General features: G+C 33.9%; 3 protein-coding genes across 4 annotated transcripts; 2 read left to right on the plus strand and 1 right to left on the minus strand.

Moving 5' to 3' along the window:
* Positions 1-3,685: 3,685 nt before the first annotated feature.
* On the plus strand, positions 3,686-8,003 carry LOC118039229 (syntaxin-22). The gene is made up of 7 exons (XM_035045872.2): positions 3,686-4,161; positions 5,556-5,649; positions 5,862-6,001; positions 6,157-6,231; positions 6,828-6,985; positions 7,079-7,179; positions 7,623-8,003. Exons 1-7 carry the CDS (start codon positions 3,971-3,973, stop codon positions 7,686-7,688), a joined length of 825 nt encoding a protein of 274 aa, XP_034901763.1. The 5' UTR covers positions 3,686-3,970; the 3' UTR covers positions 7,689-8,003.
* A 1,436-nt stretch (positions 8,004-9,439) lies between these two features.
* LOC118039230 (uncharacterized) lies at positions 9,440-11,275 on the minus strand. The gene is made up of 5 exons (XM_035045873.2): positions 11,055-11,275; positions 10,906-10,907; positions 10,214-10,599; positions 9,931-10,091; positions 9,440-9,805 (listed from the first exon to the last, which is right to left on the minus strand). The coding sequence occupies exons 1-5, from the start codon at positions 11,163-11,165 to the stop codon at positions 9,512-9,514; spliced, it is 954 nt and encodes a 317-aa protein (XP_034901764.1). The 5' UTR covers positions 11,166-11,275; the 3' UTR covers positions 9,440-9,511.
* Positions 11,276-12,514: 1,239 nt separating this feature from the next.
* On the plus strand, positions 12,515-15,909 carry LOC118039231 (protein SAMBA). 2 transcript variants are annotated; one of them, XM_035045875.2, is made up of 4 exons: positions 12,515-12,782; positions 13,870-13,980; positions 15,074-15,183; positions 15,344-15,909. In XM_035045875.2, the coding sequence occupies exons 1-3, from the start codon at positions 12,632-12,634 to the stop codon at positions 15,133-15,135; spliced, it is 324 nt and encodes a 107-aa protein (XP_034901766.1). In that variant the 5' UTR covers positions 12,515-12,631; the 3' UTR covers positions 15,136-15,183; positions 15,344-15,909. The 2 variants fall into 2 exon arrangements, with proteins under 2 accessions (XP_034901766.1, XP_034901765.1); XM_035045874.2 differs by lacking the exon at positions 15,344-15,909 and having other exon boundaries at positions 12,516-12,782; positions 15,074-15,229.
* Positions 15,910-17,243: the final 1,334 nt, after the last annotated feature.

Here is a 17,243-nt window from a genome sequence, read left to right on the forward strand (position 1 = left end):
TTTAATTTGCATTCAAATTAATGCCTTTCTCTCATGTTTTTTTTTTATATTTTTTGCATTCAACTTTTTTTAAATAGTAGTTGGGTTTTTTTTATGTGTATTTAATTTTCTAAGAGATTATTATAATTCATATATTTTTTGATGTTCTATATAATTGAACTTTATTTTTAAAGATGAAAAATATTTATTCTTGGATATTATTTATAACAAGTGAAACCTTGCTAGATGTTTTTTTTCCCTTTGATTTTATTCAATTAATTTTATGCATGTATCTATTTGTACTATCATTTGATTAAATAGAAAGATTAAATTTAATAAAAAAAAGTTATTGAACATAATCGGTGAATGAATAATATTACAAGATCAAATATCTTAATTTACATCCGCCTCTCAACTTTTATAGATATATATGTAGTTATTGTTAATGACCATTTTTTTTCCATTTAATGACATGGATGGTTCTCGATTTATTTAATTAGATGCGTTAATAAACCTTTTGATTTTGTTATTTATATAAACAAAACATGTTGCAAATGCCTGTATATTTAACTTTTTGTTGAAAAAAATATTTGACCTGCAGCGGAACGATAGTCAAATAACTAGCTAAATATCACTCTAAAAGGTGTGGGTTTTTCACCGTGCAAGACACCATTGTTCATTCTCTCACACATTATTGTGGATGAGTTATGCAAATTTTTGTGTTTTTTCAATTTAATTCTCAAATTTTTGTTTCCAGCGATTTAGTCTTAATTGAAGACATTTTATTTTTCATGAAAATATGGAATTGAAAGAAAAGAGATCAAAATGAAAAAGACACCAAACATGAGTGGCATGCCACAAGTCTCGCAAAAGATGCACTTTAATCCTTGAATTTTAAAAATCATACAAATTATACAATTTTAGTACCTCAATATTTTTCCAATTCAATTTTGGTACAAAAATTTATTTTTATTATTTGTTAGTGTTTGATGAGAGAGGAGAGAGAGAAATCGTTGGATTTCAGTGGTAGAGAGAGAAAAGTGTTGTAGCCATCATAATAAACGATATTTTTATCAAATGGTTCCATTTGACGAGGGAGCTTATATTAGGTGTTTTTACCTTTCAAGTTCATGAACAATATATATAAGCTCTGGTTGATTTTTGAATTTGGGTTGATTTTGGTTCCTGTGGTGATTTTTTTTAGGTTATGGATATGTTTATTACGGTTTCTATGGTGTTTTGGGTAAAAAAAGGTTTTTCAAGTTTTATTTGTAGATATCGTTAATAACTTTTTTATTTATTTATCCATAAATATAATTTTTTATTTATTTGATTACATGTATGTAAATAATTTTTTATTTGAATTTAGATTTTTTAAATTATAGAAATGCATTGAAAAAACCTGCAAATATAATTTTTTATAGAAAATAAAATTATCTGATCTACATCGAAGCACAGGTCACATAACTAGTTATTTACTAATTCTTGTAATATTAATGGACAACTATGGCAAGAAATCATGTATTTTTTTCATTGATTTCTTTCAAATAGGTATTGTTGTTTGTTGTTTATCTGTAACAAAAAAAAAGGTATTGTTGTTTATATTTTTTACAAGAAAATTTTTGTGAACATTGATGGAATATAATTTCCATCCTCACTTAGATGGTGTTTGGTAATGTGGCTGCGGTGAGGTTCACCCGCAGCCAGGTTCATCCGCAGCCACACATTTTAATGTTTGGTAAAGAAAACAAACCTGATTTTAGCTGGTAGGGTCCACTGAATTTTGCTGCCCAGCCGCAGAATTGGAGAAGTAGCATTTTGCTGCTTCTCGTTACTACTTTTAGGAACAGTGGAGCCATATGTTCGTTTTTTTTTTTTTGAAAAATTGGTGAGAAAAGTTTAGTTTCCCCCCCTGAAAAATCAGTGCAGTTAATCATGAACAATATATATTTTTTTAAATTAGTTTAAGGTGAATTAAATTTACTAGTACTGTAGTCTTAATTTTATTCCTGATAATATTTTACCTAATTTTATTGCAAGCTCAAAAAATCATATGGAAACTGTAGTTCTTGTCGAAGAATTGGAGAAGGAGCATTTTGCTGCTTCTCGTTACTACTTTTAGGAACAATGGAGCATGGCTCCACTGTCGCAATGTTTGTTTTTTTTTTTTTTGAAAAATTGGTGAGAAAAGTTTAGTTTCCCCCCCTGAAAAATCAGTGCAGTTAATCATGAACAATATATTTTTTTTAAAATTAGTTTAAGGTGAATTAAATTTACTCATACTGTAGTCTTAATTTTATTTCTGATAATATTTTACCTAATTTTATTGGAAGCTCAAAAAATCATATGGAAACTGTAGTTCTTGTCGAATGACTTTTGTAAGTAATGAAATTGTACATTTTTTAAAAAAAATTGTATTTTACTAAAAAAACTAGTATTTAATATTATTTAATAACACTACATAAATTAGAAAGATATCGCATGATGACGTAGCATTTGTGGATTTTGATTGCAATTCCAATAATAAAGATATCACAATCTTTATTATTTAATAACACTAAATAAATTAAAAAATTCAATTTTTGTTGTTGCGCGCTTAAAAAAACCATGGAAAATATAGTCCTTGTTGGATAAATTTCGTATGTAACATTGCACATAGTTTAATGGAATAATAAAAAATATTTGATATCAATATTATTTATTTCATGATATAATAACAGTAGTTAAATCTACAATATTTAAATTAAAAATCATTAATATATGTATATATATATATATATATATTTTAATTATTTTATAACTTCAATTTGAAAAATATTTTTTTAACTTAACACATAAAACTATTTTTTGTTCAATCTCAATTTCAACCACAGTTTTAACCAAACATATATTTTTTTTAAACCAACCTCAATTAAAAATACTTTTTATAAAACAATTTTTTTAAAACTACAACTAAAATAACAACCGCAATACCAAACACACCATTATTTTTTTTTCTTGTAATCACCGGAAATCCTAACTTCGTTGCTATTGGAATATTAATTAGATTACTGACTGTACTACGAGTCCCTATTATTTTCTTAATAAAATATTTAAGTGTCATAAATATGTTTTTTTTTAATAAATAAATTCAAGAACTCTCTAGATCAATTAAATAAATTAGCTTTTTATATATATATATATATATATAAAAGCAACCACAACAAACAGAGATCAGGCCCTGTTCACGACCAAAATACTACGATCCTCAATGAAGTAGTAGCCACTAGCCATTCTCCATCCCAGAACGCCACTTTAATTCACAAGGTCAGGCATTGATCCTTTCTCTAATTAAAAACTCCAATTAAAATTAACAAAACATCAAGTATGTATTTAATAATGTGTTATATGATATTTTTTATTAAAATATTTTTTACATTTTTTTTAGTATTAGTATCTTAAAATCATAAAAAACAAAAACTATTAATTAAATATTTTACAAATAAAAAATAATTTTAAAAAACATAAACCACGTTACGAAACGGAGGAGCAAGCAATCGCAACCATCTGTCCACATCGCCACCATCCCCACGCGAAGCAATTGTTTTCCTCTTACCAAACACTCTTTTCTCACGTGGCTTTCCTTTCCTTCAGGGGTCCACAAATCCACGTCAACGTGCCTGCACCGAATATTCAAATCCAGAAACCCCAAAAAAAAACAGCAACTCCCGTCCCACACATCATCATTCCATTTCCTCTCCCTTCTCTCTCTCTCTCTCTCTCTCTCTAAGATGATCTAAACAATTCTCTCTCAATTAACGCCGTGCTATAAGCTTCACATCCATTAACCTTAATAGATTATTGTTCCTGTACCCAAACAACCCGCTTCTCTTCCCTTTCTCGAAAAATAAAAAAAATCCCCTCTTTTTATCTTTCGAGAAAGGGTTGGTCAGGGATTTTCGATCAAATTGAATCGAATTATATAATAATAATAATAATAATAATAATAATAATGAGCTTTCAAGATCTGGAGGCGGGACGACCCTTGCAATCTTCAAGGAGAGAGCTGATCAACGGCAAACAAGATGCCACGCAAGCGGTTGCTTCTGGAATCTTCCAGATCAACACTGCCGTTTCCACTTTTCAGCGTCTTGTTAATACCCTTGGGACTCCTAAAGACACGCCTGAGCTCCGGGAGAAGCTGTAAGTTTATTTTTTATTTTCTTGCCGTTTTGAGTTTCTTTGTTTGTCGTTTTGACTAAATATCCAGAATTATGGTTGATTTTTCTTCATTATTGAGAATTGAATTATTAAGATCGTGGAAATGTGTAATTTTGCTGTCTGGGTAGTATTCTTGAAGTGATTTTATTGCGTTTTTGGAGTTCAAATGAAGAAATTGTAGGTCTGGTTGTCTTTTTCCAGGAGCTAGAAAATTGTTGGTACTTCTGAGAATAAATAGAATCAGAAAACTATTGAGATTCTAATGATATATTAGAAGACGATTTTTGCACTGAAAGGTAGTTACCTTGTTCGTTTTCTAACAATTTTACTGGCATTCTAATTGCTATGTAATGTGGAAGGTATCATATAGGAATTGCTTATCATAAATTGCTACATTACCCGGTGAAGAGCATTCAGCGTGATTGTTGTTATCTCTAGCTAGCATTATTCAAAAAGTTTTGAGAAACGATGCCAAGCACAATCGTGGTTGTTGCATTTGCCCAATCTAGGCCACGCATGAGAGATGCATGTGTGTGAATGTGCTGGGCTAATTGCATGTATCTCACATTAATAGCCCAGATGGCTCTGTTGCAATGCCCTTGGCTGTACTTAGTTGCTGGCAATACTAAAAAATCTCTATACTGGTACTTATGTGGAACCTTTTTTGGTTTTCAAGAATCCATCTACAACCAATAAATAATTGCTGCTAAAGATGTTCGGGACTTTCTACCAACGTATACTCATGCTGAAAAAAGTGGTCCTTCCATCTTGACTCTTACTGGTTGGCTAGCCTAGTTTTGCACATTAATCATCATGCTGAAGCCTAATTGAAGTTTCAGCTCTTAAATATGTCAGTATTTGGCCTTCTTTGTGCCCCAAGGAGAGATGAAGCAAAATTTCCAGTAACAAAAAAATAGTTAAGAGTTTAGAAAGAACATAGGGCATGCCTGAGTTGGACACCTGGACTCTGTTAGTAATTAATGTCTTTGCAGCCATGCTTGAGAGTTGAGACTACTCTCATGACTCTTTGGAAAAGAATGTTCAACATTATATCGTAAGAACTTTTCTCATAAATTTTAGTTGGGACATAATTGTATCAATCTCTTTTGGTCTGTTTTTGAAAATTCTCGATGGTAGTGTTTGTTCTCTCTTGCTCAGAATATTAAAGTGCATGTGAGACTTCCATAATAATATATTGTTCAAAGAAAATGGCAGAATTCAGAATGTGTTGTAATTTGAAATCCTCACCGGCAGCATCTTGTCAATGCCTAGCTGTTAGTCTCTCCCCTTCTGTGTTTAATTGAATTCTATCAACCAAATACCTGTGTAAGGAACCTCCACTTTGAGTTGTTGTACTGATTTTTCTTGCACAACAGGCATAAAACAAGGCTACATATTGGGCAATTGGTGAAGGATACTTCAGCCAGACTTAAACAAGCTAGTGAAACAGATCATTATGCTGGAGTCAGTGTATGTTTGCTTCTTGTTCTTTACCATATATATTAATGAGTAATTTTCCAGAGACCCCTCAGATTCAGAAGTTCCTCAAGATCCCATAGAACCCTTGCAATTCCATCCCCATAATTGCTCACCTTTCTCTTCTGTTCAGAAATGCTTTTCAACCAATGTACTAGACAGTTAACATTTAGATTTCCCCTTCTTTTTTCTTGTTGTAATTGCAGCAAAGCAAAAAGATTGCTGATGCTAAATTAGCAAAAGATTTTCAAGCAGTTTTGAAAGAATTTCAGAAGGCTCAGCGGCTTGCAGCTGAGAGGGAAACGGCATATACTCCTTTTGTTCCCCAAGCAGTCCTTCCTTCCAGGTGATTATTTTAGGAGACCTTAATAGTTATTATGTGAGATTTGAGATTCCTGTTTTTTCTTTGCTATAATGAACCTTTTGTTTTGATAAAATGAAATAGATTTGTGATGTTTGTATATTCTTCTAACATTTTGTGTTTGTTGGTGCTCTGTGCAGCTACACAGCCAGTGAAATAGATGTAAGTTTAGATAAAAGTCCAGAACAACGTGCTCTCCTTGTGGAGTCAAGAAGGTGAGTTCCGCTCAAAAACATAGGCTACTAATAACCTTTTCATTTTTTTTGTCCTAACTTTGGGAGAATTTATCAAGCCATGTATCTTTTCTATAACCATTCCTTGTTCATGGTGTTGAAAATGCTGGGGTATTTTTTAAACAAGTTTATACTTTAGAACCAACAAACATTTGCAGGTTTTTCAAAAACTGTCGGCCACCTTTAGCTGCATACACTTTTCATTTTTATCATTGATTCTAAAATCTGTAGGACCAAAGGGATATTGTGCATGGAGAGGTTTTTTAGTACAGAAATGTGTATAGAAGTCTTGTCATCCGGAAGTTTGCAACAGGATTGATTAATGGTGACCTCCATGCTTCATCCTCGAGATGAGAAATTAGTTTGTAACTTCACAGCCTTATCATGTACTCTCCAGAAAAACTGTATACAAGAGTTGGCTCTGATTACAATTCAGAGGTAGCCCAGGACAGACTATTAAAAGTAGGATCATCCCTTTCTTTTTTTTGAATAAGCCTGTTGCTTAACTTGCTGTGTACTTGACTTTTAATTGACTTGAAAGAAAATAATTCTGAGCTTTGAATTCAATTTTGATGCAGACAGGAGGTCCTACTATTGGACAATGAGATTGCCTTCAATGAGGCTGTTATCGAGGAGAGAGAACAGGGAATACATGAAATTCAGCAGCAAATTGGTGAGGTGAATGAGATTTTTAAAGATCTTGCTGTTCTTGTCCATGAACAAGGAACTATGATTGGTAAGTTATATATTGTCTGCGAACAAAGAACTTGCTTCATATATTTTGATTCGTTATCATTATTAAACTTTCCTTTTTCTGGGTATGCTACAGATGATATTGGCTCCCATATTGAAAATTCCCAGGCTGCAACAGCACAGGGAAAATCCCAACTTGTGAAAGCTGCAAAGACTCAAAGATCAAATTCTTCTCTGGTAATTTATGGCACCTCATTATTTATTCCCCTTTTGATTATTATCATCGGTACTATTACTGGTGGTGGTGGTGGTGGTGGTGCTGTTTGTTTTTGTGACCGAAGTAAATTACAGAGTGCTGACATGCCTTGTGTGGATCCCTGTTTTTTTTTTTTTGTACTGACCTTTTCTTTTTATGTTTCTTGTTTAATTGATTGGACCCTCCTAATCCAGAATGGGTTTGCTATCTAAATGCCATCTGCATTTTCAAGTTGATAGATGCATTTTCTTTTTCATAATTTAAGAATATGAACTGTTTCTCTTATGCAAATTATCCCATCAAATATTGATGAAAGAAATGGTATATTGCCCTTGCTTCAAGTTGGGGGTTTTCATTCAAGATGTGGATTCCCCTCAATTTAATGTAATTATATTCATGATTAACCCCCGCGTCTTGAATGCAGGCCTGCTTGCTCATGGTGATATTCGGGATAGTGATTCTCATTGTGATCGTAGTACTTGCTGCATAATCCAAAAATTTTCGTGATACAATCCTTGGAACTATTTCAAGAGCTGCTTGGCAACAAGATAGTAATCTCTATGCTAATTCCTTTATGTTCTTTTACAAGACATGGCGACTGATTGGAGTGTCCCACTGCTAGTCAGAGGTGGTGTATATTGTATGATGTCTGCACGTGATCATTTTAGGCAATTCTGTCTGCGTGGAGTGTCTGTTTGTTTCTATGTTCTGCTGCCTTGGGTTTACAAGGGTGTGACAGTTTGTGTAATTGTTTCAAGTTTTATAGAAATATTAATAAACTAAACATTTATTCTTTTGTTTTTAATCATTCTCGTATTATCTTCCCGTAATTCTTCACATGCATCTTCACTAGCTTGCTTATTTTGACAATAGGGTCATCATTTTAACTCGGTTTGACAAAAGTTTTGGGAAAATAGAATAGTTGATGTTTCAAAATCCGTGCTTCATTCAAATTAATTAAGATGTATAAAAGTCTTTCTAAAATTTTATAAAAATTCAACGGTCAAAGATGAGATTAGATTGAAAATGGAGTGTTAGTGTGCTATTATTTTCTTTCTTTTTCCATTTCTTTTTCCTGCCATATAGTTTTTCTTTCTTGATTATTAAATCTTGAATTTTATTTTTTGACTATTCAATTTTCAAAAAAATACTGTTGATTTTTGTTCAAGTTAATTAATTTACTATATAAAACATGCATTTTAGTTTTAACTACACAACGATAAATAGTGGGTGGGTCTGCATCAAGATATTTTTCAAGTACATTTTTAATTTAAATCTTTCCCCAAAAACTTTTACCAAGCTCTATCATTTTTTTATTTTAAACAAACCTGCTCCTGGAGATGTTCATTGGTCCATAAATTGTTTGAGTTCAAAATTATTTATGTGTGTAGTTCTCGGATTTTCTGCAGTCAACTGACGGTGTTTGCTAGAAATTTTGGTTTTATAGAAAATGTTATCAGAATTTATGCGATGTCAACTTATTAGATCTGTTGTCATGGAAGAGGTCTTTGAAATGAACTGGCATGGAAGAGGTCCGAGTTTGATGATGACATGGTGCGGTTATTGAAACGTCTAGTGGAAGAAGTGATTCCTGGCGATAACTCTCGCATATCATTCGTTGTCCTCTCAATGGACAGAGGAGTCCTCTCGAAGTTTGTCTATTCTATTTCAGCTGTAAGGGTTGCGGTTGTCAACTTCAGAAAAAAAGGATAAAAAAAATAATGGAGAAGAAAGCTAGTTAAGTAACCTTGAGTGATGCGTACAAAGGAGCCAAGCCAAAACCATCGGGCCAGGCTAGAAGGTAGAGATTGACAGTGATATTACCTCCATTTGATGACGGGGGAACTTGTATCATAAGAAAGACCTGCCTTAGGGAGCAAGATAAGGCACCGGTTGCCAGCTGTTCTTGGGTGTCTTCCCTGACCTGTCAGGGTGGAGGCCTGTCCTCGAGAAAACGATGGAAAAAGACAGAAACACTGGTGAACTTCATCTGAAACGAGCTTGCATTAGTTTTACAGCAGGCGCTAAAGGTCCTGCCAATTGAAAACCTGGGTATCTCTTGGTTGCTGGTATCATCACCTACCGATGCATGACCGAATCAATCCTATTCCTGTGGTGGGGTGTTTTTTAGCAGTTATTTGAAGCATCTTTAAGTGCCATTACTTGGAATGTTGAAGTGAATTATGAAAAAGCAGATGAACAATTTGCAGAAATAAAAATGGATGATGATGCTGTGTTACAACAGAATTGCGTGCGGATGTCAAGAACAAATCTTTTCAGAAAATGCTATCATGGCAAGAATTTACAACAAAACTATGATTCTTTCACATTGTTGCACAATTTACTATCAGAATAAAAGATGGACGCGAGGACAATTAAAAGAGTAGATGTAGAGGCTGCAAGAAAAGTGACAGCAGATACAATGCCAGCATGCGCCCTTATTCCAGAAGGTATTCTCCACGCAACATCCGCGGTTCTGGGTCCCACCATGCCATGGGTAGGCATAAGTAAGCAGCTCCCGTTGTCCCCATTTCCTTCCATGCTGCACCTCGGGAATAAATCAGGTTCACCAAATTCCACTCTTGAATAGCCACTGTCATCGAGGGGCTGCAAGAGAGAGAGACTTCAGACAGTTTATAAACAGCTTTATGATTGCTCATTTTGTTATTGTTGCTGTGATGACACAGCACTTTCCTACTCTCTTCAACATTTCACCATTTCCTTTCACTTACTGGAAATCGAGCATGCAATGGAAGGTCTACACTGATTTCCAGTTTGTGTCCCAACAAGGGAGCGCCACCAACATTCATGTGAATCTCAAAGGCTGACTGATTGGAAAGAACAGAAGGCAGTTCCAAATTTGAATCTCCAAAGACAGCTACATCGGTAAATACTGTAGTGAGTGGAGTAAATGCACATTAGACCAAGGAAAAATGCCATAATAGCCCAAATTTCAAAAAGTGGTACACAGAAATCATTAAACGCAGGAAAAAAAGGAAAAAAGAACTGTACTACCACCACGCTCGAGCAGGTGTTGGAGCTCAAATGGGTCAGCAAAGACTCCTGATGGCAGCCTCTCAATAATGATAACTTCACAAAAGTGAGTGCATAGCTGAGACATCGAATCTGGCTGCATATGGTACCTGATAGTTGATGAAATATGACGATGAGAACCTTCACCTCTCAAATGGAGCCATGGAACTGATACTCTTAAAAGATGATTCAGATTATCAGGCAGCAGCTTGCACGAGCTAGAAAGAAGTTCATCCGCTGTGAAGTTTTGGAAACTTGATTCAAGCAAGCTATCATATTTTTCAAAGTAAGATTTCATAATATACTTCCTGAATTGTGTAAAACTACAGTCTGTTTTGTTGGAATTGAAATTCGACTCAAAACCTCGCCTCCTGACAATTAATGATACAAGTTAGACTATAAAATGTTGAGACTTCATCGCATGCATGGTCAAATTGAAAGGCTTTGTGAGATGGGGCCCTGCAGTTACATTTTAATTTTCTCACACATATTTACTATCAAAATGGCGAACATATAGCTATTGTTGAAAGTAACAGCTATAGTAGGCTAGTAGCCAAACAAAAAAGAAATGCTGTATGGTCATTTAGGGCATGCCATATCGTTGCTTCATGAAATGCTAGTTCACAGCCATGAATCATGCATTTTTAAATTCCAGAAAGTTACAACTTACAAACTCCTAAGATCATATGGGCAGCAGGATATGTGTGTGCAACTCAAAGTACAGCATGATGCTTACACGAGATATCAAAGCATGGATAAGAAATATCCACAGTAACAGATATGATGAAGAAAATTCGAGGCATATGTATTAGGGAATACCCACCTCACTTGAAGATGAAGAACCCTGCAAGAAAAAGCCAAAGCCAACAAAGAGTATCAACAGGATCCCTGCCTTCTGGTGAGTGCAAAATTGAACAAGATTTGGAGTTTCCATATACCACCTGAAACAGAGTAAAAAATGCGATGGAAGTTGTAAATATTAAGCTTCCATTATCAGGAAAGATAAGATTCCCATGTTTTTTTTCCATGTTAAAATAGTATCAACTTTCATTTTCTACAAGTAAAAAGTATAGTCCCGATTGCAGTCACAAATCCACGCTAAAATGATCTTGATGATTCATCAGATCAAAACTTCTTCAGATAAATTGTCACATTCAGAGCAACAAGCACATATGTGCGATGGCCCTGTACATAAACATGAACCAGGCATACAAAGATTTCAAGGATTAGCTCAATTATACGCCACACTACAGCCAAAATGAAACTTTCAAAGGTTCAATATATTGTGTTTACGGACATATAAAGTTTTTAAAGAAAATAAACAGACGAGTTATTTATTAATTCAATTTGTTGGCGCTGTATTTGTTTTGGACCCAGTGATCTATTTTTTAATTTACTTTTCACCTAAAAAGATATAATAAAAACCCTAAAAATCATAATAAATCAATTTATAAGCTCATTATATCATTAAGTTAGTAAAAAAATACATTTTTTTTTATTCTCTAACACGACATGCTTTTTCCTGCAGAAATTCAATAACACTTGGATTTCTTTTTATATGACTAATTAAATTTTTTACTCTTCATTTTTTCTTTTAAATTCAGGGAGTAAAATATAAAACAAATAAAGTTTGGTATCCAAAAAAGCAAACACGAAGAAAAGGAACAAAAAGGGAAAAATTAAAACTTTAGGGTTCAACTATAATTTTCCACACCAAAGTCAAAAGAGGGCTACCTTTATTTGGCTGGGTTAATGTTAGTTCTTGTTGTTTCAATTTTCTAAAATTGATAAAATCAAATCCTATTTTATAAAATCGAGTAGTTTAATGTTGTTGCATTTTAGGGACTAAAACAAACATAACGGGAATATAATGCTGAATGTGAATTGAAAGAAATTAATTGTGTTATAATCTCATAAATAAAAGTAATGGGAGAGGATGAAATCAAAACAAAATTTAGTATTCAAAATTAATAAATTTAACATGTTAAAAAAAGAAAAGGATTATGTCTACACCACATCATAATCATAATGAACATGAAAAAAGACTTAATCTAATTATAAAGGGTATAACTTAACTGATCAGACTTTAAATTTATGTTTTAGAGATCATCAGTTTGAGTCTCGCAAATATCAGAATTATTAAAAGTTTATATAATTATTAATTTCATGACTTATAAAATTAATTGAGGTGCATGTCAGCTGGTTCGAATATCAACATTAAAAAAAAAAAAAAAACCCTAATCTAATTGCTTTTCTGAATAAAATAATGTACAATGTAGAATAATGTGTAATGAAGTTCACTACTTCTACTCTCTTCACACTTCTCCTCCCTCCGCTTCTGAATCTTTCCCGCTCAGTAAAGTGACCATCTTTTAGCAACGAAAACAAAGAGAAAAGAGAATGAACAGTACATCACCGACAAATTCATCAGTATCAACAACAGCAATTATTGGAGGTGGAGGAGGAAGTGTTAGCAATGCTGCTTTGGATGATTTTCATTTCCCTTCTGATTTAATTTCCATCCAAGACCGCAAAGATGAGGCGATGCTTGGTTTGTTTTGTTCTCCCTCTTTAATTTCAATCTTGAAATATGACTTTTGTCCATCTGTGGTGTTATAATATTGCATGATCCACGCGAATTTCGAATTTTTTAGTCGTGGGCTTAGGCATTTTTCAGGGAAGATTGTTTTTATTTTTTTTTTATTTTTGTCCATCTGGGCTATTTAAAAGCTGAATAATTTCTGTGGGTTCTGGGTTATTCTTATGGAAATTCATTGCTTTGTTATCGCGGCATTAATATTTCTGCATTCCCTGTGTTGGGTTATGGACATGTAGCTGTTTTTGTGATTATTTGATTCTAGCAATCAGTATTATATGGGTCCTCATCTGCATAATTCATGGATTTTCTATTTCTTTTCTCTAGGGTTTAATATACATGGTACCAAGATTTTGGGCGTATTCATGAACTCGTTGTCGTGTTACTAAGAAAATAAGGGGAATGAAATCTATGCGGGGCAAAGAATTCTTAAGTTTATGCTGCTCATCATGACTTTTTAAGGAACAAATCGAACTCATTGACAGAATAAGTTTACGCTCACATCTTCATTTTTGATCTTTTAAAAAATAGGACTAAGCCAAGCGATTCCATTAGTATTGGTCTAGTGGAGGATATCATTTATTTACCGTCAAAAGACAAAGTTTGTATCTTTGATTTGAGTTCTTTCATCCAGCTGAATCTATCCATTTTAATTAGCCTGTCTGTTAATTTTCCTCGTTTCTAGAGATACTTTTGTTGTTAGTCGCCCTCTCAAGTTTAATCTTACTTGGATATATGAAATTCAAGGGCTTACCTTTTCGCCTTTGTTCATACTCCACCCATTTTGGTTATAAAACAAGACAAGAAAGAAATATATTTCGGAACTTTAATGTTTTCCTCTGTTCTGTCTCTAAAAGTGACCTTTGAAAGAAAACAGGAAGGCTCTGTTATGTCTCTAGAAGTGACCTCTGAAAGAAAACAGGAAGGCCCCAAATCCAATTACTGAAACACCAACAATTTTAATCACTATAAGTATCATCTCAGCTGATAGCTAGTGAGTGGAGTTTTTATTATTCATAGAAGTCTTGTTCTTCTGTTGCAGCACTAAAAACTGATCTGATGGCTGCACTTAACAAGGAGGTTAAATCCTTGGATGAAGATAACTGGAAGTTTGAAGGGCCTCGTTCTCGTATTAACCTTATATCAAGACCAGGTTAGTCTTTCAACCCACCAGTTACCTTTACTTTCGTACTCTTTCTCCAACTTGTGCTGCGTAAATTTGAGCCATAGATAACACTGGCCTTTAGTGATTTATTTGCCAGCTGTGTCTTTATCTTAGAACAGCATCACTTCACTGGAATTTTGCAAGTGCCAGTGATATCAACTGCTTCATTGTGGTGGATCTCTGGTCACATGCCACTGCCATCTTTCTAGGGTTCATCTAAAACATGCTTGAAAGATTGGCAGATAACTTTATTAGGTGGGATAATGGTAGCAATGGGTTATGTGTTGGATTTTCACATCCCATTATCATAAAAACTCATGATGCATAAAATGGATTTTAATTCTTTTATCTCCCAATTAAACTTTAGATTGAAAAGGAAAATAATGGTCATGAGGTAGAAAGAGTTTGTTAAAAAGCTCCAAATGTAGCTCCTATGATTTGTAGACAAACGCAAATATCATACTTTGTCTCTGTGACTGGTTGGCCAATAGGGCATCTTCTTGCTTCTGGACAACAATACACAGATAAATTGTTTTTGGGTGTGTCTGTAAACTTTTTGTAAGATTAAATTATTAAATCACACTAGCCGATTCCCCAATTTTTTTATCAAAACAAAAGGGGATCATTTATACACGATGGATGCTGGATAAAAAACCAGCCTTTGTTTTTATTGCCACTTATATTCTCCTGCCTATCCCTTGTATCGTTGCCTGCCAAGTGCTTTGACATTTGTCCAGGAGCATAAAAGAAATATTGAACCTACTTCTGGAGCTGTAATTCATTTCTTAAACATGTTAGAAAATTATGGAACAGATATTGAGGAGTATCTGATCTGCATCAGTATCTCTCCATATAACTATCCTTGTTACTTTGTGTTTTGTTTTCTTATTATATTCTGTGGGATCCTATTGAATCATGTAGATGAAAATAAACCATGAGTCTTAGGCCTCGTACAGGCCTTTGTTTGTGAACAGCAGGTTGAACTCCCTGTGATTTCTACGTTGAAACCTTCTTAATTTTAGTCTTTATTCATTGTTATTTAAGGATTTGCTATTTGTCTTTTTTATGGATCCTAATGCAGGTGGATTTCTAAGCAAGAAGTTGGAAATAACAAAGAAAAAGAACTTGGCCTTGCCAAAATGATTTGTAATTCTTCAGACAGCCTGCATCTTTTGCATCAATTGACTGTTGGTATATCTCTATTAGTTTGATGGCAAATATCAGTTATTTTATTCTAGACTTGGCGATTCATGTGTTGTTGGCCTGTGTTCTGAAATGCTTCCAAATAAATCTGTTGCCCACACTACAAATAAGTTCATTACTAACAAACCAATGCACTAAATTGCAACAGGATTTGAGAAGAGAGAAACAATTATAAGTTGATCAATTCCAAGACGAAAAGAACCAATGCCATGACAGTCCTGTTGGCCTGCTAGGGATTTCTTTGCTTTTTCCGCAGTGACGGGACCATACACCTGATTTAGCTTAGAGCACATCAACAGTTTTGTTCCCTTTGACTGTAAATTTTAGGCCTATCGCTCTGAAGTTGTTTTTCTTGGTTGAACCAATCTTGCAACCAACTCTATGATGCTTCTAAAACACAAACCTTGGAGTTGAGGTGGAAAAGGGTTTTCAGAAGACGAATATGTACCACAACATGGTCCAAACAAACAATTCAAGAAACATAATCTAACAAACTCGAAGGCAACAACACAAATTTCCGCTGCCTCAGCCGTCGGGAGAAAAAAGAGTTGATCAAACAGATTTTGTTACATGAAGTTTCAAATCTTGCAGCTCGTGTTTAGGCATAGGACCCCAGTAGTAGATGAACAGGGATTGAAATTGAGTCGGCATGTGCTTAAAAATCAAAGATAAGAAATAATTTTTGGAAGAGTAATGCATTGATCTTTAGTTAGGTATTATGTGAGTGGAAGTGATCAAATGATCACTACTCATTGTAAATCTTTTATGCTTTATATCATTAACAATAAAATCTAAGGATTCTGGACCGTCTCCATTAACTGTGGGTTGATGCAGCCAATCTTTATTTTTTCATTAACACAAATAAATGCCTTCTCTTATAGAAGAAAACAAACGAATGAATCTTCTCCGTGAGTAGCAGTGGGCTCGTTTTTAATCATGTTTCTTGTTTTTATATACGTTACGGCATATAGTGCATAGCTTGCAATTTGGTCGCTATTTCCGCATCAATTACTATGATTTTTTTTTTATAACGTATCTAGATGAGTTTACACGCTAACTGATTATATGAGATAATAAAATTAATAATCATATAAATTTTTAATAATTTTAAGATTTATAATATTCAAATTGGTAATCTCTGAAAAATAAATACAAAATTTAATTAGTTGAGTTATATATCTCAAAATTACTATTATTATTATTATTATTATTATTTTTATTTACGTAGGTGTCTGGGCCAGCTTGCGCGCACCACGACTAATCCCACGGCCCACTGAATATCATGCAAACCCATTGAGCATGTAAGGCACCGCGGGGGTGACAGACGTGCACAGTGAAATTTGAACCCTGGTGCAGAGGAAGGGAACAAGTCCCTTTCACCGCTAGGCCAAAACCTCAAGTGGAACTATTATTATTATTATTATTATTATTTTTTGATTTACGTGGGTGTCCGGGCCAGCTTGCGCGTACCACAACTAATCCTACGGCTCACTGAATATCCTGCAAACCCAGTGAGCATGTAAGGCACCGCGGGGGTGACAGGAGTGCAATGTGAGGTTTGAACCCAGGATGCAGAGGAAGGGAACAAGTCCCTTCAACCGCTGGGCTAAGAACTCAAGTGCGTAACTATTATTATTTTGATAATATTAGTTGGTGGTATGTACAAATGTATAGTAAAAGTTTCAGATTTTATTTTTAAATATATTAAAATGATTTAAAAATATAAAAATAAATATATTTTTTTAAAAAAATACAGTTATATCGCATCAAAATTTACTAAAAATAACTCAAATATACCTTTTTTACGGTGCAAGTAGAGCTAGTTGATCAAAACAGAGATGAGTAAAAAACTAAACCAAACAAAAAATAATCACTCCTAATCAAAACAAAACAAGATCCCCACACCAAGCCGAAACCCAAGTTGGTGGTCTCATCTCAAGAATTGAAATCACTGATGGAGCTCTTCCGGAATCATTAGGAGTCATTTAGAGTCTCTCGAACCCTTCCAATTCCAAATGATAACTCTTAATTAGTATCGCGATAAATTA

The sequence above is a fragment of the Populus alba genome, chromosome 1 (assembly GCF_005239225.2).
Source record: "Populus alba chromosome 1, ASM523922v2, whole genome shotgun sequence".
In the NCBI taxonomy this organism is placed as follows: domain Eukaryota; kingdom Viridiplantae; phylum Streptophyta; class Magnoliopsida; order Malpighiales; family Salicaceae; genus Populus; species Populus alba.